This window comes from Ostrea edulis, chromosome 2, assembly GCF_947568905.1.
Source record: "Ostrea edulis chromosome 2, xbOstEdul1.1, whole genome shotgun sequence".
Lineage (NCBI taxonomy): Eukaryota > Metazoa > Mollusca > Bivalvia > Ostreida > Ostreidae > Ostrea > Ostrea edulis.
The window spans coordinates 89,771,749-89,794,468 of record NC_079165.1 but is presented as its reverse complement, the minus strand read 5'-3'; the positions used below and the strand labels follow the sequence as shown (position 1 = coordinate 89,794,468).

The 22,720-nt window shown below is 35.3% G+C and overlaps 1 protein-coding gene and 1 long non-coding RNA gene across 2 annotated transcripts in view; one reads left to right on the top strand and one right to left on the bottom strand.

Moving 5' to 3' along the window:
• LOC125681565 (uncharacterized) overlaps nt 1–18,411 on the bottom strand; it is a 28,461-nt gene extending 10,050 nt beyond the window's left edge. Inside the window, exons 1-2 of the long non-coding RNA XR_007372273.2 lie at nt 18,257–18,411; nt 9,118–9,314 (exon numbers count right to left, since the gene is read on the bottom strand). This is a non-coding gene — a long non-coding RNA (uncharacterized LOC125681565). The remainder of the gene's footprint in view (nt 1–9,117; nt 9,315–18,256) is intronic.
• LOC125681550 (uncharacterized) overlaps nt 1–22,720 on the top strand; it is a 35,260-nt gene extending 12,540 nt beyond the window's left edge. The window contains exons 3-8 of the mRNA XM_048921695.2: nt 5,125–5,213; nt 5,958–6,082; nt 9,134–9,316; nt 10,902–11,049; nt 11,228–12,729; nt 18,134–22,720. Coding sequence (XP_048777652.2) covers nt 5,125–5,213; nt 5,958–6,082; nt 9,134–9,316; nt 10,902–11,049; nt 11,228–12,729; nt 18,134–18,186 — 2,100 coding nt within the window. The 3' untranslated portion in view covers nt 18,187–22,720. The remainder of the gene's footprint in view (nt 1–5,124; nt 5,214–5,957; nt 6,083–9,133; nt 9,317–10,901; nt 11,050–11,227; nt 12,730–18,133) is intronic.

The window sequence follows — 22,720 nt, the reverse complement described above, 5'->3', positions numbered from 1 at the left end:
GGCGCCAAATTCAAATTTAATAACACTATTTACATTACACTACCCCCTCCCAAGAGGAGTGCGTCCCGCATTTCTACATTCTAATCATTTCTATGAATCCACTTAACTAAACTCTTCATACTAACTGTAACTCAAAAACATCTTGGCATTTATCTCAAAAGAGCTCAAGTAAGACAAAAATTTTCATCATATATCAATATACATGTACAATATAATATGCAATACTACTTTAAGCAAATCTCTACATAACAAAGAATAAACCACATGAGGAGAAAAAAAATGTTATATTATATAACCAGTTTACTCAGGAACAAATATGAGTATTATCTATACATTAAACTGAGTAAACTAGAAAAATTACTGTTCCTTTTACAGTTTGATAACAACTTCTTCCTCTACTACATGACTAACTCTAATGGTACCATCATCAGATCTAGTGGTGACAGTCTTTTCAACTCTGCTATACTGAGTTGGCTCAGTCTGCACTGCAACATGTTTTAGTGTCTTATCTTTATTATTCACAGACCGCTCTTGAGAAGGTCCAGGGATAGATGGTACAACCGCATCCACTTCACATCCATGACCTGAGTTTCTTCTCACGTCGGGAGCATGCATTGTCTTTATACTTCCAGTTGAGAACTTGGATTTCTTTGCAGGAATGAATATTTCAGGCATTGTTCTTTTTCTTACGACTCTACCAAGAATCAACGAATTCTGCACCTCCGCTTCTCTCTCACTCACTTGATCTCTTCGAGCTGAAGACTCATCAGGATCCTCATCGAAGTTTATTACACTATTGTCAGGTACAACGTTGCTTATGTTCGGTTCTTCTGCATCAGTGTCATTAGGACTTGAGTCACTGGAGAGCTGTAAGTCTGCACGAAGACTAGATATAGGTGCTGGAACCTTCTCATTTTGCTCAGTTTTCTCATTTGGGTGCTTAGACTTTTTGTGTCTGTTTAAATTAACTTTTCTCAGTGAAACATAAGGGCACTTATCACACTTGAACTGTTTTTCTTGTTGTTTCTTTCCGCACTCTAGAACATGATTAAGTAGAGCTTCGGGATTTGATGTGCAAAATGTACACATCGGACAATTCTCAGGCTGTTTCCTCGGGGTTGTCTTGGTGTTAACCATGATGTGATTCTACAAAGAGAAAAATCATGACTTTAAATGCTTTAGTACCATTTAGTGTCATAATCAGCTAACCATGTTGGTAATTGCTTGGTACGTTGTGGTCTGAGATTTTGCTCAAGTGGAGATGAGTTATCTGACTCATTTGGTACATTATTATCTGACTCTTGTGCATAACTGTCTGCGTAAACTTCAGGTAAATTCTCCCTTTCACCTGAGATTAATTGAGATCGTACAGGTCTCATACGATCTACATGAATTACTTGAGGTATCCCTCTTGGTCCGCAATCTACTTTGTAATTTATATTGGAACATTTGGCTATAACTTGAAATTCATAAAGTCCTTTCTTTGTTGAAAACGCTGTCTTTGGTTTGTCTTTTTGGTCCAACTCCACTTGCCAGTACCCGGAACTCAAATCTAGGGTACTGAACCAAAGAGAATCAGCTAAGTAGTCTAGTGACTCATCAATGCGTGGTAGTGGATATGCATCCTTTACTGTCACAGCATTGAGTTGGCGGTAGTCGACACAAAATCTCATTGTGCCATCTTTCTTCTTTGCTAACACTATCCCCGAGGACCAAGGACTCGAACTCGGCTGAATCACATTTCTTTCTAGCATGTCGTCAATCTGTCTGTCAACCTCTTCTTGCCAATGGATAGGTACTCGTCTCATTGGCTGCTTTATAGGAGCTGCATTACCGGTATCGATCCTATGCTTTACGACATTGGTTCGTCCGAGATCTCTTTCTGAAGATGCAAAAACGCTCGCATGTTTAAGTAGAAATCCTTTAACCTGGGCTGCTTGTTCACTGCTCAAGTTTTTGACTGTCCTTTCATACAAATCTTCTAAGAATGAAGGTAATTTTCCATGTTGTCTCACAGTCGTCTGAGTACTCATTACTTTGTCAATTGGAGTCATCGTTCCAACTATGGTTCCAGGATAGATGTGCTTTACATCATCGGATAAATTGAGTACTCGTATGGGCACGTCTTTAGTTCCAAGCGTAAGTGTTCGTCCAAGCAACATTTGATCTTCGCCTTTAAACTTTTCGGACGGCTCAATTATATGAGTCTTTTCGGTTAAATATTCATCGCTGGTGAGGCACACATGACCAACTGTGACTGTCTCAGTTCGTGGGGGTAAGTTTAGGTGTTCAGTGACTGCTATACGATAACATCCAATTTTTCCTTCAAAGAATAGTGAGTAGGATTTTTCATGAATTCTCAATTTATTGCTATGTACGTCAATGACACAAGAATGGGTTTTCATGAAGTCTAAACCTAAGACACCATCCACTTGTAGATCAGCTACTATCACTTGCTGTGTGTAGGCTTCATCATTGTCGAAGGTAATCGAGACAGCTGTTTTCCCTTCTACATTTAGTTTAGAGCCGCTTGCACACAACACGTCATTTGTGTGTTCTGTTAAGTCAAGGGACGATTTAAACTCTTCGTAAATACAAGAGGCAAGGATGCTTATTGTTGCTCCTGTATCTACCAGTAGGTTTACTGGACGATTGTTCACTACTGCCTTAATGAACATCCCAGCTTCGTTCTTGTGACGACTAATTCCCACCTTATTTTGGACTTATTTTTCTTCCTCGGTGCTCAAAGATGAGAAATTGCTGTTACCTTTCTCTGCATCTTTAGGTCTTCTGTCTCCCGAATAATGATCAGTTCCTCTGCTTCTTCCTTTGTCTTGACTGGGTTTTGGTTTCTTACAATAAAGACTTATGTGACCACGTTTTCCACACGTATAACAGGTCCGTTGAGACATAGGACTTTTGGGTTTCTGGATGGTCGAACTCTTCTCATAATCCTTTCTCTGCTCATGAGTAACATCTCTACATTTCTTCAGCTGAGAAAGCTCACGTAGCATAGTATCCAACGTCTTTTCTATCGAGGCCATTCTCGACTCAAAATCTGAACCTTTAAATTCATTGCCGGACAATGGACGAGCAAAGTTTTTTATCTCTTGATTTCGCCGGTCAGATTTAATATAAGCTTCAAGTTCAACGGCAAGACTAATTGCTTCATTCAATGTCTTTGGACGACTTTGTTTAATACGTATTCTCATGTCCGAGTCAACCAGGGCATCAATAAATTGCTCTTTTGCTAATGTTTCTTGTAAGTCATTACCAGCTGAAGGATATGCTAAGTTCGTGAGTCGTCTGATCGCTAGTCCAAGTTCAGGCAATGATTCTGTGGCCTTTTGACGTTTTTCTCTCAATTGTACTCTATACAATTCCATTTGGTTTGCAGGAAGAAATCTTTCCTCCAGTGCTTTAACAAGGATTGAGTACTCGTGAGTAATATCACCACTCAAATTACCTAGTATACCTTGTGCTTGACCTCTCAACGAAACCGCGAGGTAGAGTCCTTTCTGTTTATTTGTCCATTTATTTAACTCTGAGCAGGCCTCGAAATGAGATTTGTAATCAAGCCACGATCCGCTTCCATCGAATGTTGCTGGTTTGATAAATGTACTCATTGGTGCTTTATCTGTTGAGTTAAATTTCGTTTCTGCTTTATCACTCGCTCCCTTTGTCTCACGTGAACGATTTCGTCTCATTGTTATGACGTCTTCATCTCTTCTAAGCGCATATGGACTCTCATTTTCTTCAAAATTTGGCAACTTATGCTCATCAATTGTTCTACTCATTGATCTTGAGTTTCTCACTCTAGCCTCTAAATGTTTGTCATTTTCTGTCTCTTCTACTTTTGCTGTTGAGAATCTTACTTTAGGTCTGGCACCACTATATTCTTCTCGATCACAAGTCTCCGTACCTGGGAAGTCTGCATACTCGGAAGGACGCCCCGATGCTAGCCCAGAATCATGCTCGTCAACTGGGTTACTCACTGCCAGAGTCGACTTTGGGGTCGAATGCTCAATCCTGCCGGCCTCTCTCTTAAATGAGTTCTCAATTCTTATCTGCTCAATTTGTCCTTCAAGGGCAGTGATCTCGTTCTCTATTTCTTCTATACTTTTATCCATATTCCTTTCAAGAGTACAAAAAAAACCAAAAAAACCTGAGTCTCGAGGATCCCACCGCTGCCACCAAAAATATGTAACGTGTTCTCTTCCGTTTACGGGATCCCTCAGTTACTAAACTGAGACCGAGACTCTATAATGATGTTTACTTATATATAAAACTAATAATCGCCTGCCAAAATATACAAATACGGCGAAACGAGTTCCTCTCGTGAAAATAAAATGATTACCCTTAATTACTTAACTAACTAATCACTAATAAAAATCACTATCAAAATAATCAACTAAGATCAACCAACTCTATGCAAAATGTTACTTTAAAAAAAATATTACTCAACGGATGAGCAAAACCTCCTGCCTTAAAAAAGGTGAAATGAGTGCTCAACAAATGAGTACTCAGCTACTCAGCACTTTTATTTTATAACGATAAACACTATATCTGTCCACTAAGGACTAGTCGAGCTATTCCCGCGAGAGTAAGGATACTTTATCCACGTTCTCTTATGGGAAACTGTCGGCTTACCTAAAATCTTCTCGCAGCAACTTTACACTTCGAAAGCCAAACTAACACTGAAAGGTGCTGACGCTAGCGGGATGACGTTTATATACCCTTATAGCGGAAGTCAAGGTCACATGCCAACTAATGGCGCCAAATTCAAATTTAATAACACTATTTACATTACAATACAGTAATATTGTGTTGTTGTTTTTTTTAAATGAAACCTGAAATTCATTTCTGGTTCAAATTTCATGAAAATTTTACTATGGATAATTAAATGTTGTTTTGCATAATTACGTATGACATGTACTTTACAAGTTTTAGTAAGAATTAGGAAATGGTGAGTTGATTACAAAAGTGGAATTTCATGTCAACATACTAAATGTTTATAGGAAATTTTGAAGTCTACATCTCAAATCGTGAATATTAATAAACATCAACTTTGAAAATTCTTTGAATACGAAGATCTTTGGGTGACAAAGGCTGTTGTTTTTATAGGCAGACCTGCTGGACCTGTTTTCAGGTTGTGGAGTGGTAGAAGACCTGTTTATTTGTGACAGAAATTCAACATCACAATGTCTCTTTGGGTAAGAATATATGCAGTATTCATGAAAATTGTCTTGTTATCTTGTACATACAAAATGTCCTTGTGGCATATAGTCCATTATTCCAGATTTATATACAAAATGTCCAGGTCTTTGTAGATCAAGCTAAAGGAAGTAGAAATACTTGTCTAAATATCATGCTTTACTAGCTTGTGATTCAGGCTTTTATGAAATTGATCAAATGTCTTGATGAGAAGTGAATATTATTGATTATCAAAAAGAAGTAGGCAGTAGAAGGCAGTTTCCTAAAGCTGTGTATTGTAAGTTTATGGACATACAACAGTACTTTTTTATCTATATGATTTCAAAAATGACGCTGTGCGCTATTTGAGAGATCTGTATTTTAATCAGATTGTGGCCTAGGTTCTTAAGGTTGAAATCAATAAATTAATGAACTATGAATATTTAAAAATCATTAGTCCTGATCGATTTATATCAGAGATACAGGTGATTCTGGATTGAAGTTTGATTAATGGAAGAGGAGTTTACCACCATTCACATATTTGTTTTTCCATGAGCATAGTTTATACATTGTCGCAAACCACAGCCAATATGTCCAATTCTCCCGGGGAGAGCTATATGCGGACTCCAGACTGTGGCTTGAGACGATGAGTTTATAATGCTGGTGATATTGTAGTGAGCCCACAGAATCTGGCTGGGTTGAAATTATCTCCTTTAACAAGCAGCTTGTTAACATTTTTTTTTTTTTTTTTTTACCTTTTTCAGTTTTGTACGCTACAGAGACATAGAGTCAGTTTACAAAGCTGTAAAAACTCTACACAGATGGTCACTAAAAGGGAACAAGCTGGTTGTAGACATCGCCAAAGACACAGGGGATAGAATTAAGAAAGGTAGTAATTTGAAGTCAGTCATGGTTCAGGGGTCGAAATTAGCGAGAAATACTCGCAAAATGCGAGTACATTTGAAAAATAGCGAGTAAAAATAATGGACACTCGAAAATCTTAGCGAATGGTGATTTACAAACTATGATCGTATCGTATCCTTTTTATACGGTGATGGGCTATTCGCTTTTCTCAAACTTGCACTCTGAATCATACAAACGCTTACATGAACGACCGATTTCAATAACCGTTTTTATCCGGATTTTTCTTTTATGATTTTTTAAGAAACTCGGAGTCAAACAAATGCTTTAAAGATTGGACATCGCATATCGACATGTGCCACGAGTCCTGTTCACCTATAGGGGTGATTAAATTGAATAATTCCAAGTATGATGTTTTTGTTATTCATTTATCTACAAAAAATATCGGAATCTATGTTTTACCAAGTCTTCCGGTAGTTATTTTTATCAGAATCATGAGAATGTCATTGTCATATTGAGGTCGGGTTGTAGTGACGACACGGGTGCATTTCTACCGCGTAGACGATTATCAAAAAAGTCATAGGACTCGTGATCGTGCTGCTTATAAAACCATGAGTCCTGTATTCGCTTTAAAAAATCACTAGTGACAACCCTGATGTGGCATGAAATTGGAAGACTGGATCTAGACCTGCGGTAAACAAGTCGTGGATTAGACTGTTAGAGGTGCGATAATCAAGAGACCTAGACATTGCACCATATGACTTACGTAACTTAGTGTCTTGTCCAAACGCTACCTGTTGACCCACTAGGCTCAGTAATGATGGGGGAAATCATTGATTGAAAAAAATATATATATAAAAAGAGCACTGCTTCATTATTTTCATTTTAGCTTGTAGGTTTTCATTTTAGCCTGTGGATTTTTTACCCACAGGCTAAAATTAGCCTGTGGTAGAAAAAGTTAATTTCGACCCCTGTGGTTTATCAATATCAAATAAGCAAGAAATAATTATATTTTGTTGTGCTGATAATATGCAACATTGTGCAAAAAGATCAAATGATGCATGTCTTTAAAATTTGTATGCACACCATTAAATTGGAACTGAACTGTTTAGATACATGAGATACATGGAACTGAATTGTTTAAATGCATGGAACTAGTACTGAATTGTTTAGATACATGGAACTGAATTGTTTAAATGCATGGAACTGAATTGTTTAAATACATGGAACTAGTACTGAATTGTTTAAATACATGGAACTGAATTTTTGAAATACATGAAACGGAATTGTTTAGATACATGGAATTGAGTGAAATATTTAAATACATGGAACTGAATTGTTTAAATACATGGAACTGAATTGTTTAGATACATGGAACTGAATTGTTTAAATACATGGAACTAGTACTGAATTGTTTAAATACATGGAACTGAATTGTTTAAATACATGAAACTGAATTGTTGAAATACATGGAACTGAACTGTTCAGATACATGGGACTGAATTGTTTAAATACATGGAACTGAATTGTTTAAATACATGGAACTGAATTGTTTGGAACTGAATTGTTTAAATACATGGAACTGAATTGTTTAAATACATGGAACTGGGTGAAATATTTAAATACATGGGACTGAAATGTTTAAATACATGGAACTGAATTGTTTAAATACATGGAACTGATACATGGAACTGAATTGTTTAAATACATGGAACTGAATTGTTTAAATACATGGAACTGAATTGTTTAAATACATGGAACTAGTACTGAATTGTTTAAATACATGGAACTGAATTGTTTAGATACATGGGACTGAACTGTTACACATGTGAGACTGAACTGTTCTTGTACATATTTATACAAGTGGTTCATACCTGATATCATTTAATACAATGTTCAAATCTTACTAATTTGTATTAAAGGGACTGATTCATGATTTTCCCCAAAATTTTGTTTTTCACTGTTAATGATCAAAATCTACTGTCTAATGTGTTTAAAAGATTTCACAAAAAAATTAAGATATACATTATCACAGAAGTTCATTTTAGGGAGTTCATTATTTGTTTTGTAAACAAAGATCACGGTATGTTATTGTTGTAGAAATTTTCAAAAGAAATGGATATTGATCAAAGTTTATTATATCTTTCACATTTCAACCATTCCTTGAGTAAAATGTGTCATCTAAAAGTTCAAATTTGTGACTCTGCAAAATTAAGATGCTTTATATTACAAAATTATTATTTCACTGGTTTGTTTGTATACATTTAAAGACCCGAGTCTGTTTTTACATAACACAGGTTTAAGGCTAAAATATTGCTCTTATTCTTGCATTCACAAAACGGCATAAAACCTCAATCAATCAATATTCTTGCATTGAGAAGGTCAAAATTTTGGCTGGCAACATTAAATGAGTTATATCTTTAATGTTAAAAGGGACTGGTTCACGATTTTTGATAAAAATATTTTTCATTTTTGATGTTAAACATTTAAAATATAACTCATTTAATGTTGACAACCAAAATTTTGACCTTCTGAATGCAACAATAAAAGCGATGTTTTAGCCTTAAATCTGTGTTATGTAAACAAAGACTCGAGTCATTTTATATATACAAATAAACAAGTGAAATATTGATTTTGTAATATAAAGCATCTTAATTTTGCACAGTCATAAACTTTTACTATTAGATAACACGTTTTACCCCAAAATTGCTTGAAATGTGAAATATATCTTTTGAAAATTTCGGAAACAATAACATACCACAATCTCTGTTTACAAAACAAATAATAAACTCTCTAAAATGAGCTTCTGTGATAATGTATAACCTTAATTTTTATGTGAAATCTCTTAAATACATTAGACAGTAGATTTTGATCATCAAAAGTGAAAAAGAAAATTTTGAGGAAAATCGTGAATCAGTCCCTTTAACATCAAAAATGAAAAATATTTTTCTAAAAAATCGTGAACCAGTCCCTTTCTTGTGAAATTTAAAAGAAAAATAAATAATTGTTGTACTGATCTATTAACATTTTAGACAAAGAGCATAAACAAACATAATTGAATACCTTGGTACTATTGTAGAAGGTGGTGTGACAATTAATGTGAACAAATTGTCATCCACATCCACCCCCAGTGCTCCTCTTGTCAAGGCGCGCCCTGCTGCAGTGGCTACTTCTAACATCATTCAGGATGTCATGCATCTGGGACGACTAAAGGAGTGCTATTCCACGGTGTCAATGGAAGCTAAGCACCACTCTGGCTCCTGTAAGTTTTGAAAACTTTTAACACAATGTACAGACAAATTTGCTGCAAAGGTTTGGTAGGTTTGTTGTGTATTGTGTAACATCCTGCTCAAGCAAGGTAAAATTGTTGAGTTTGCTGGATCCCAAATCACATTGGTATCCATGGCAACAGAAAAGCAGACAAAGTGGCGAAAATTGCACTGCAAGATGATATTGTACACTTCAAAATTTCCGACACTGATATTAAACTAGTATATGTAAATTCTCTTTGGCAAATCTGTTGGGATTTCTGTGACACAAGTAAACTTTATTCTATTCAAAACAAAGTAAACAATTCGTGTAACATTGTAATGAAACGCCAAGACGAAGTGATTATTTCGAGAAGACATTCAAAATTGACGCATTATTACATGTAATGCTATACGGTACAATTTTAATGCACCAGATGCGCATTTCGACAAATAATGTCTCTTCAGTGATGCTCAACCGAAATGTTTGAAATCCGAAATAACAATGAAGTTTTAGAACTATATTTTAGGGGAAAACAGTGTGCCAAATAAGTGGAGTCAAATTCGTGTAAGGATAAGAGCTATGCGTGAGGGAGATAATCTTTAATTTTGAAATGAATATATTAAACAGAGAACTTCAGCCTGAATGCATATCTTGTGACTGTCCATTAACTATACATTACATTCTTTTAGAATGTAGTGATTTTACGCCCATACGAAATTGACTTTTTAATAGTGTTCAATCAATGAAAGAACTTTACAAATATCGACAATCATTATATTATACAATATTTACAAGAATGCGACTTTTACAGAAAAATTTGAAAACTTTTATAATGCAACTGTTTATATACACAAATTATTATTTTTTAACCTATATATGTATTTTTAACTTTCATGTCCGTCGGATGGGATGTTAAAGGGTGTCCTGTGTCAAGGATCGCTACCTCCTTGGCATGCAAAAGATCGTTTCCCTGATGTTCAAAGAAGAGTAGGCTCACTGGGAGCCACCAGGGACACTCTAACACTCACAACCAAGCTTAATTCAATTAGTTAACCACTTTAAAATGGCTGAAATATTGCCAAAACAGCGTAAAAGATCAATCAATCAATCCTGCTCAAGAATCTTTCACTCATATGAAGACATTAATACCATTGCTGGTGAAGGGTTGCAAAATTCAGGCCAATGCTCAGTGTTTACAGGCGTTGAGCATGGAGGAATGTTTATGGTGTCACATCTGCTGTGACACGGGGCCTCGGTTTTTGTAGTCTCATCCAAATGACTGCCCCATTTAGTCGCCTCTTACAGCAAGCAGGGGTTATTTGAGGACCTATTCTAACCCGAATCGCTACGGGAAGGTTTGGTAACTACTGGGATGCTGATGTAGATGTTGGAAATGCTAAAGTTCAATGTGATATGTATAGATCTGGACAGAAACACAAAATAAAAAAAGGGAGAAAATAAACAACCAAGCAGAATTACAAATCTGTGTAAATATTAGTGGTTTAGTACTACCATATTAGTTAATGTAATTATTTCATGGAATAATTTGCACAAAGAAGTAATTATTTCAATAAGTTCTTTGTTTTCTATTTCAGTTGCTGATCAGAAAACGGTGAATGTTACGGACATTGATGATTTCATGGCTGATATTGAGCAATCTGTTGGGGGTAAATCTGCTAGGTATGATGGGAAAATCCAGAAGGACATCTCACCAGAAACTGTGTATCAGGCACTTCTGAATAGGTAACATACAACTTATTGTCGTAAAATCAAAAGTGGGGGGTGGGGGTTTGTAGTCTTCTATCTGTCTGCAGCTTTAACTTTGGTGATGACGTAAGTGTCTGAGGTTTGAAGATCTGAAACTGTTGTAGTCATATTAGTCATCATTTAGTGAAGGTGTTTATTTTGTATTTGATTTTAGCGACGATTTGAATCCTGCATTTGGAATGAATCGAGCCAACCAATTCTTATCATCTTTGAAAGTGGTCATGGGAAACATGGCCTCATTTCTAAAAGATCATGAGCTTATGCCCACTGAGGCAGGGGCAATCTCTAACCTGTGTGCTGGGGAGGAAGAGGAGGTGGAGGAGGAGAAATCTGCAGAAGAAAACAGCCATTCTTCACAGGAGGAGGGAAAGGTCTACCGAGACTCTGGATTTGAGTCCGAGTTAGAAGCGAGGGAGAGGGAGCAAGAAAGCCCAGGTAGCAATCCGTTTCCAATGCAAAAACTTGTGTCTTCATCTGTTCCCAAGAGTGTGTCTTCTGAATCTTCTCAACATACCAGCAAACAATCTGAAAATGATGCACTTAATTCTTACAGCAGTAAATGTTCCTCGTTTGAGCCAGAGGTAATGGAATTTCACAAAAAATCAGAAGAAGACTCAGAAGAGTTAAATGACAGAGATTTTGATCACGTTGAGGAAGAAGCAGAAACAATACTAGAAGAACATGAAGAGCTGGTAGAGATTGAAATCATGCCAACTTGTGGGAAGTCTGATGAGATTATGGAAGTCTTTGATTCATTTTCTCTCAAATTGAAGAATGTAGATGATAGCAACTTAAAAAGAGAGATGGTTGAAAGTAGTCAAGGCAAAGACATATTGGAGACTGATGCTCCATTAGATCATAGTAACAGTGAAAGTGGAGAGGACCAGATATTGTCTTCCAGGAGCAATTTGTCATCCCATTCAGCATCCTCAGAAATTGCAAGGCCAAAATCAAATTACTACAGACCACTTTCACCAGTGTCCCCTGATGTATCAATCATTTCTTCAGCTCTTCACGCAAAGCCACCACCTTCCATTTCATCACCAGTTTCAAATCTATCAGCAACCATCAGTTCATCTCTTCATCTGAAATCAACAACAGACACAGAGGCATCTCGTACAAATGTATCACTCACTGTTGTTTCATCAAATCCTGAAAGGTTACCATCTCCAGCTATTTCATCACCCACCTCTCATTCTCATTCAAAGTCATCACCACTCGTCAGTTCTTTTGCACAGAGCTTGAATTCTTCCACTGAAATTCCTGTGGAATGTGCACACAACACTATCCATAGACCCAGAAAACATCCAAGTTTCCATAAAAGCATCTCAGATTCTGAGGTATCAAGATTTCACAATCCCAAGGAGCTCCAGAGGACAAATTCGACTACATCTGATAAAAAGGTTCAGTCTGCCATAAGTCCTAAATATGAAGACTCTAAGAAACTCGATGTTGGCGAATTGTTTAAGTTGTGTAATGGACAGAAGCAGGGTGTGGTTACAGAAAAAGTCAGCCTGCATCAGATTTTCAATTTGTGCAATGGACAAAAGCAGGAGCTGTCAAAGGATGCATGTCTTCAGACCAAAGAAGACTTGCAAAAGAAACATGCTTCTTCAGGCGTCCATCAAGGGGAATTTCAGAAATACTTGGAGTTGGGTAAGTTCATATGAAACTTAGGTATGTTCCTGTGTGTACAAATCAGTGTTCAAAAATGGCCAAGTAGTGAAACATAGGTGCAGTGCTCCCACTGGACCAAAATTCCCTTTCGCCACTTTTTCGGGGTGCAGCGCGGCGCAGATAATCTCATGCTATACAATTATTTCCATCATATTATTTTATTCATTACACTGATTTTAGCATTTGGAATCAGTTACATTACTTAAAAATATCCAGCTACCATACATAAACACTTCTTTCTGAAATGATAAGTTGATTTGTTTGATAATTAAATTTTATTGTGGAAATCAAAAATCAGGTCATAAATCATATAAATATAAACTTCATGATGCTACACCCCTCAGTGAAAACATTGTCTACATTGCCCGAAATGCAGATGTCACAAAACATCAAGCCCAATTTAGAGTTGTATCTCAACCATTCCCTATCAAATTTCCGTTTTGGTATGGTAGATTTTGCAATTTGTTTGAGCCGGTGGGGTTGACTGTAAAGCCAAACATAGATATTTTTCTTTAATTTTAGGCTGACTAGAGTCAGAAGCTACAAGTTTAGTGTCAAAATAGAATGGGGTGCATAGTCTTATGAGATTAGCATCTTTATACTGTTGCGCACCGAACTTCAAAGAAAATTATTTATCAAAATTGCTACATCCATATCAATGGTGACCGACCGCATTGTTAATGAAATATTCGAACTAAAATCAAACACATCAAAATCTTGTAATCAATGAGCTTGGCTGCAAAAACAAACAATTGATGTACATGTATATACATTATACACAATAATACCAGTCGGTTCTGTAGTTAAGAATTTACATTAATGTAGAGATGATAACACGATAATGAATAAGATTTTAAATGTTAAACAATTGACCACAGCAGGGTACACAGCTGTCCGATGGACTTTATTATATAATCACCGACTTTTTTGCAGCCATAGATTACCTGAGGCTATTATCTGGCCTTCGTGACCAGCTCTGTGTGCACTGGAGCGATGCGAGATTTCCGGTCGCACGCGTTGACTGAGTAAACTGATTTTGACTGCATAAACAAACAGCCGATAATATGTCACTGACAAAGGAAAACACAAGACAGATTTTAAAATACAAATTATTGCAAAAAGGGATTTTCGCAGCTTTAATTTTTTTCCCGCCATTTTTGAAAAAAATTCGCCATTGGCGAAAATGGCGAAGCCCAGCTCGAGCACTGCATAGGTGTAAATTTTCTTTAGAATTCCACAGAGAACATTGACAGAACATTGTGTATTGACACAGTGGTACCCCCCCCCCCAAACACACACACACACTTCAGTTCAAAATTAATTTTTTTTTATATAAATAAGGATAAAATTTGATGAACAATGTTAGCAACATACATTGCCTTTATTTCAAAATTTTTGAGCAAACTACTAAGCTGTAATGACTGACGTGCTATGGGTTGTGAACTAAGTGTTTTAAAAACATTCATGATTTATTTCACCGTTAGGGCCCATAACAAAGAATATTATAAATGGACACTCTGAAACATCCATTCATAATCCAGCTATGGATTGTAAAATATTCAGAATTTTGACAAATGCCTTTAAGCAATTACTTAAGTGTATATAAATGATTAAAGGGACTGATTCACGATTATCCTCCAAATTTTGTTTTTCACTTTAAATGATCAAAATTTACAGTCTAATAGGTTTCACAAAACAATTAAGGTTATTCATCATGACAGAAGCTCATTATAGAGAGTCTTATCATTTGTTTTGAAAACAAAGATTGAGGTTTGTTATTGTTTACGGGGTTTTCAAAAATAAATGGATATTGATCCAAGTTTATTATGTATATCATATCTCAAGTATACTTTAGGTAAAATGTTTCATTTAAAAGTTAAAGTTTGTGATTGTACAAATGAAGATGCTTTAATTTGCAAAATTAACATTTCACTGGTTTGTTTACATAAAAAGACTCGAGTCTTTGTTTACATAACAAAGAATTAAAGCCAAAATATTGCTCTTATCCTTGCATTCAGACGGTCCAAATTTTGGTTGTCAACATTAAACGAGCTATATTTTTTGCTCTTCTGAGCCGAAGGCTCAAAGAGCTAATGCTATGGCCATTTGTGCGGTGTGCGTAAACTTTTTAGAAAAAGGGCTATAACTCAAGAACCCCTTGGCCAATTTTTTTCAAATTTGTTACAGGGTATCATTGGCCCAAGGGCTTTCATACATACTAAATAGAGGGATGTGACCCTTTAACAAGGGGAGATAATCAGGAAAATACAAACAAAAGTAGTGGTTGCTAAAAAATCTTCTTCTCAAGAACCACTGGGCAGATTATCACCAAACTTACACATAAGGATGAGGATATGTTTTAGATTAAAAATTGTTCAAGGCATTACCCTGGGGCAAAGGGCGTGGTCTCAAGGTCACTTCAAAGTTGACCTAAATTTATATTTCCTTAAATCTTTGATATTTTAGTCATTATAAGGACTAGGATCATCAAATTTTGACAGTTGATGCATCTTAGGACCTTGTGTCAAGTTGTCTCAAAAGTAGGTCACGGTGACCTACTTTTTGAATTTTGCAGGTATTTATTTTAAAACTAATTTTGATGCATATCTTGGACACTTTGAAGCCTATGATCATCAAAACTTGTCAGTTGGTGGATCATGGGACCTTGAAATGCGTCAACTGAAAAATAGGTCACCGTGACCTACTTTCTGAATTTTATGGCTTATCATTTATAGATATATTTTAAGTTGTTATTTCAAATACCGAGAGGTTTAGAATCATCAAATCTTGTAAGTTGATGCATCTTGAGGCCTTGAAACATATTTATAAAAAAGTAGGTCACAGTGACCTACTTTTGGTATTTGACAGCTAAATTACTATATTTCAGACACTATTTGACCTACAATCATCAAACTTTGTCAGTTGATGCATCTTGAGTCTTCGGAGTGTATCGACCAAAAAGTAGGTCAGTGTGACCTACTTTTGGCATTTGACAGTTATATTTATATATTTCAGTCACTAATTGACCTACAATCATCAAACTTTGACAGTTGATGCATCTTGAGTTTATGGAGTGTGTCGACCAAAAAGTAGGTCACCTTGACCTACTTTTGGAATTGGACGGCTATATTTATATATTTCAGATACTATTTGACCTACAGTCATCAAACTTTGTCAGTTGTTGGGTCTTGCATGTTCGAAGGGTTTCGACCAAAAAGTAGGTCACCTTGACCTACTTTTGGAATTGGACGGCTATATTTATATATTTCAGATACTATTTGACCTACAGTCATCAAACTTTGTCAGTTGTTGGGTCTTGCATGTTCGAGGGTTTCGACCAAAAAGTAGGTCAACTTGACCTACTTTTGGAATTGGACGGCTATATTTATATATTTCAGATACTATTTGACCTACAGTCATCAAACTTTGTCAGTTGATGCGTCTTGCATGTTCAAAGGGTGTCGACCAAAAAGTAGGTCACCTTGACCTACTTTTGGAATTGGACGGCTATATTTATATAATTCAGATACTATTTGACCTACAGTCATCAAACTTTGTCAATTGTTGGGTCTTGCATGTTTGAAGAGTGTTGACGAAAAAGTAGGTCACCTTGACCTACTTTTGGAATTGGACGGCTATATTTATATATTTCAGATACTATTTGACCTACAGTCATCAAACTTTGTCAGTTGATGGGTCTTGCATGTTCGGAGTTCGCTGACCAAAAAGTAGGTCACCATGACCTACGATTGGAATTTGACAGCTATATTTCAATATTCAGATACTAATTGGCTTAAAATCATCAAACTTTGTCAGTTGATATTTCTTGGGTTCTCAAAATGTGTAAACCAAAAAGTAGGTCACATTGACCTCCTTTTTTTGAATTCTTAGGATTTAACTAAAGATTTAGAATACTAAGAGGCTAAGAATAGAAATGGTGGGGTTGTACAATTTATCAGAAGAGCGATTCTAGGCCCTTGGGCCTCTTGTTTATTTTTAACATCCAAATTGAAAAACATTTCTTTCGAAAAACGTGAACCAGTCCCTTTAACAGCCCAAATTGAATCACATTCATTTACCAAAACGATGCCCTAATAAATTGAATAACTTTTGAATACCTTATGTTGCTTACATACACATTCAGTCTTACAACAACAATTTCATGCTGTTATTTGTGATTGAACGTGCAATGAAGTAATAGAAACATTTTCTTTTGCATAATTCACTTTTTTTCTTCTTGACAATTCCTATAAAATAAACATACCTTTAACCAGGGTTTGACATTTACTTTTTTGAGCACTAGACCAGTCGGGCTACTTCAAATGATTTTTACTAGACCTGACCTTACATCCACTAGCCCCGACCAACTTTCCAGAAAAAAACCCGATAGATTCTCCATATATATCTAAATACTTAATTTAAATTACAAACGTTAAGTTCCAACTAAAATGTATTTAATTGTCTCAAAGAAATCTTTAATCTCGTCATTCAATTTGATGCTTTTATTTTCAAACACATTTTCTGTTTCTTTAAATTCTACCCTTCACGGAAATTCTTTAGTCCATTTAGAATAAAATGACCTCAACCTTTTTTTGATTTTTACTTTATAAGCCCTGCTTTCCTTTTCCTTTTTTTTCCCCCTCTTGGGACATCTTTCCTTGAGGATGAGAAGTCGTATTTGTATATAGAGACATTCCCGCACACATTTCAACAACGAGAAATGGCTGTTTACGACGTAATTTGTTAATTTGATAAACACTTTCTTATAAATATTTCATTCAATTAAACTGTTTTTAAAAAAATGAAAATGAATTCAATTTATATCTATTTATCCGAAACATAACTTTACACACACATTAACATCGAGTAGATGTCGTAAAACATCAATTCCGACAGCGACTTATTTATTAGAACTAAAAATAGAGATTATGTCACCTCGCGGTTCAAAATTGCTCTCAAACTCTTTGCAGTTATCTTTCTGGCTAAGAATAAAATATCTTCTGGTTTGAAGTAAAGTTTCTTATTTTTAACAAGACCAGTCGGACTAGTAAATCGACATTTTACCCGACCGGACCTATCATTTAGTAGACTCGGTCGGTCGGACGTGCCTTAGTGTCAAACCCTGCTTTAACTAAATTTCACACTTGAAATTTTTATATGTACTTTCATCTCCATTTATTCGGTATAATTGTCTTTCAAGCAGTATATCATGTGATCTTCGATTCTGCTGCAAACGCACAATATTCTCTACGATATAATGTTACCATAACAAATGCAACATGTTATTTTAAAAGAAATCAATGTTTTGTCAAGTTTTTGTAATGTAATATCAACAAATTTGGCTGCAGTTTGAACTCATGAAAAATATTCTGCATTGTTGCAGCAAAGCTTGGAAGAGGCCGAGGACTTGGGAGTCAGAAGAAGACAGCTGGTTAAATCTACAGGCATTACCAGGTATCTGATAAATATGCAAAGAAAGACCAGGATATTTATCATAAAATCTTACCTAGTTCCATTTGTATTACCTTGGTCATTGTATTTTCAATAATAGAAAAGGTATATATTATTCCTGTTGTGTATAGATGGTTATTAAATGGTTTTTCTTTTGTCTTCATATTTTTGGTATTTCTCAGTTTTAACAGATCCAGAAAGGCATACTGTAAAATTGATGTTGAATGAGCAAGTTGTTGTCAATTTAATTTTGTTTAAAGTAATCCTTCAATGATGGATGACCTAGCCATGAAAAAAAGGTTCTTGATTACAAATGTTAATGCACAATAATTACAAACAGGTATATCATATTCTGTTATTGTTATTTGCACACGTTCTGCCTGTAAAGAAGACATTTTTCTTTTGTTTTTCTCCATGATTGTAACCATCATAATAATTTTTTTTCTAGATAGCACTCTTTTGTATAAAGCATTTCTTCATAACAAAGATGGATGTCATCTACATAACATAACAGTGGGTCTATGAATGCATCCATGCTTGTATAGGGGTATGTGTAACTGTATATTAGTATCCGGTTGAAAGGATGCATAAGAACTTGTCATATCTTGTCTTCAAAATGCTGTCAGCTGGTTACTATCATTTTGTTGTACCATTAGATACAAAACTAGATTTTTTTTGTGTCCCTGTATTCCAGATTCGGGACACCTGCAGTTTTCTACTTTTTTACCCTTTTTTTAATGAAGAAGAAGTATTCAGTTATTAAGGAGGCATATCACATCGTCATACTGGCTGTGTATTTCCCCGCCTTTCCATCCCTAACAATGTTCTCATGTGTTATCGCTACTTATATACATGCACGTCACAGTGATATCAAATTTTCTTTGGGACCAATGTGACAGTTTTCAGTTTGTTAATTGGGTCTATATCAAACAATCAATAGATTCAGATGTGTGACTACAATTTTATACATTCAGCATGAAAAAAGATGTTCAGTATGTGTCATCTATCATTCATAAAATAAGGTCTGTTGAAAGTTTCATTTCAAAATGTTCATGACTTCTCTACCCGTTCTTCTTTTGCTTGAAGTTGTTTGTCTAATATAAGATTTAAAAAAAAAAAAAGAAGTTGATTCTTGTACAATTTTAATGAACTACATATATTATCAATCTGAATATAGAACATGATGTATAAAAATTAAGGTGTCCTCTTTGTTGGCATGGTTTGTACCCAATTTTGTTACTCTTCTGCTCTGTTAGTTTTATTCTTCTGTGACCTTTCTTCTATGACAATGTTAGATGGCTTTTTGATAGAAATTGGATGAGCATTTGGTGTATATTCGAAGGCTACATGGTGGATATCTGATGGACATTGGATTTTGCTTGATGGATATTGAATGGTTGATATGTGCCTGATTGGTTACTTGATATATATTGGATGATGACTTTGCATTTAAAAGTTATTGACTGAATTATGTCCATCTAAAGTCTTTATGTTTTATGTGGTAAAATGTATTAGGCTTGCGAGTTCCACATCCACGCAACGATTGAGGGCAGCCATAATTTCCAATTTTCAGTCAATTATGTATTACTCAGATTCTCTGCACTTCTAGTTCTAGAAGTGCATTTCAGAAGGAGGAGACAGAGTGTTCAGGTACGTTATTATTTGTAAACAGATCTGACGTCACAATCATCTACTTAACGTATGGGTATTTGAAGTTGCAATTGAGTGTGGAGTCCTGGGACATCTACAGTGGGGGTGTTTATAGCTCAGTAAAAGCACTGCTACCTTGGATGGAGTCTTTAAGAAACTCATTAGAATATATAATGACTGTAGATACTGGATGACCACTTGATAGATAATGATTTATTAGATGACTGTTTGATAGATTCCAGATGGCTGCCGATCAGTCAAGTGACCGTCTTATGGGATGTAACTCTTGTCTTTGTGAATAGATTAAAAGTCTGGCCTGAAGACCATAAACTGAGAATAGACTTGAAAGTTAAATGTTTGATTACTTATATCTAACACAGATGATTAAAAACTGCTGGTTTACAAAAAACAAATAAATGCAAACATATACGGAAAATTTTATTTGGTTTTGAAAACTATTTCAAAAGTTATTTGGATTCAAAATTTAGGCTTGAGTCTATTCTCAGTGTGTGGTCTTGAAACCAGGTGAATGAGAAGTACAGTATTTTTTTTTAATTGACAGTGTTGAGTACATCATTCAGGGGATTAACAGTGTTGGGTACATCATTTAGGGGATTAACAGTGTTGTGTACATCATTCAGGGGATTAACAGTGTTGTGTACATCATTCAGGGGAGTAACAGTGTTGGGTACTATTGCAGTCTTTTTGGTAGAGCATGGGTACATGCTGTCTTGGGGGGAAATGTACCCCTTTAGTTGTTGGTTCACTTCTTACATGTGCAATGTAGTCATTTAGATGACCTTATATGCATGTTAGTAGTATGTGCTTAAAATAGGTGGTATGCACTTTTAATGCATGCTTTTGGAGTAGTTTTTGTAGGCAAGTAGATGTAGTTGTGTATTCTTTAAGTGATACTAGAGGCAATTTTTGCATTTTTTTAATCTCTTGTTCAACACTATTTACACAGGATACTGATTCTATCAGGATTATGAAAACTAAATATTAGAAACAGTATGAAAACGTAGATGGTAGTCGCAGCAATCAACAACATTGTTTCCTCTATATATTAGTATGATCAGGGTATTCAAAGTCTAGTTATTTCCTGTTCAGACGTAAATTTACGCATTAGATAGCAGGCATTTTATGATAAAGGTTTGTTATTATAATTAATCTCGACATCGTCTCCATGCCCATTTAAAGGTAAATTTAAGGTTTTATGATAAAGGTTAATTATAATTAAGCTTGGCATGTTTTTTTAGAGGATTGTACTTGAGACTTTTGTTTCCTTTTGATTATAGTAAAATTATGCAATATTTAAGACCCCTTTTTTTTTCCTGTGGAAATTAAAGTAGCTGTAGTGCACATTTAAGCATTCCTCATTTCAGTTACTTTTACCTGTCAATGTTTGAAACTTTAGATTCCATAAAAAAGGTACATGTGTTAACAAATACCGAAATGAAAGTATAAAGTTTAGAAACAGTGTTTCGTTTGTAATCGAGAGACTGTGTGTGGTTTTGTGGCAGGTTTCTGTTTTTGAAAGTTTTAGATCTCTCCAGGAGTTCTTGAACGTTGCAAATTAAACAATTCATTTCTTCGTTATTTTGCCTATTTACGACAGATACCTTCTGATACAGAATATCTTTTGTGATATGGTTTCTGGGTACGCATTTGATTTGATACTGAAGGAAATGTTGATGTTTAGTTATATCTCTTGACACCGCGTTTAGGCTTCACACAAGTTTCAGCCATTCCGTTATCTTACAAGTTCCGGATCATTCATTAGCATTTGACGTGTTGGGTTAATTGAACAAGGCTTCATTCTTGCTTTTATAGCTATCGAACATGTATCAAACAGACCTATTGGTTTACATTCCTCGTTACACTCAGATGTACATGAATCATTGCTTATCTTTAGCAGGAATGACTTCAATCCAAATTATAATTGTAGTCGTCATTTTATCGACAGTTCACTTCACCGAACATGTCCATTACAATCACGTGTTATTCAGTAGATTTGTCTAACACTCTATTTTGTTTCAGTTTGCAAAGTGTATTTATCAATGCACATATTTTTTTTTCATTGTCATTTTTACAGTAGAACGAGAGAATGATCACAAAACACAATTGAAATGTTCGTTGTTATTGAGGAGGAAATTGTTCGATGTTGTTGAGGAGGAAATTGTTCGTTGTTGTTGAAAAGGAATTGTTCGTTGTTATTGAGGAAGAAAGTTTTCGTTGTTGTTGAGGAAGAAAATGTTCGTTGTTTCGGTTTGTTTTGTATGCTGAATGTGTATATGAAGGGCAAGGTTGAATAGTAAATAAGCTAAATTTCTTGACAAAACTTGATTGTTTTTAGCGTGCAATATAGTATTCTTCTCACAAAATTTTGACGATGGAATAATATAACTACATACATGTATTTCAAATTCACATAAAATTTAGTAGTACGGTACCTGTCGCTCAGTAGGGTAAATCACTCCCATCGAAACGAAAACGGACATTTAAACGAGATTGGGGTTTCGTATTTATAAATTTGTCGGAAACCCCATACTGAATGACGTGAATATCGCCTTAACGAAGTAAAAAGCTATGTTACATGTAGATGATCAAATATAATCCCGGATAAACGAGGGTTGCATTTTTCAGCACATTTGTGTTTTTTCTTCAATGTGTTTAAAAGTGATGGAGGCATACTTGATAAGAATTTTGAAGGTTACCTTTTGTAAATCCAGGCCATGACTGTATCTCCTAGAACAGCTTCCTCTATATTCCACGCATTGTCTTTGTAACCAGATTGTATTCATGTTACTTTTACATAAAATGTTATATTTGTAAAACGTATGTTAATAAAGTTACTTTTTATCATTTA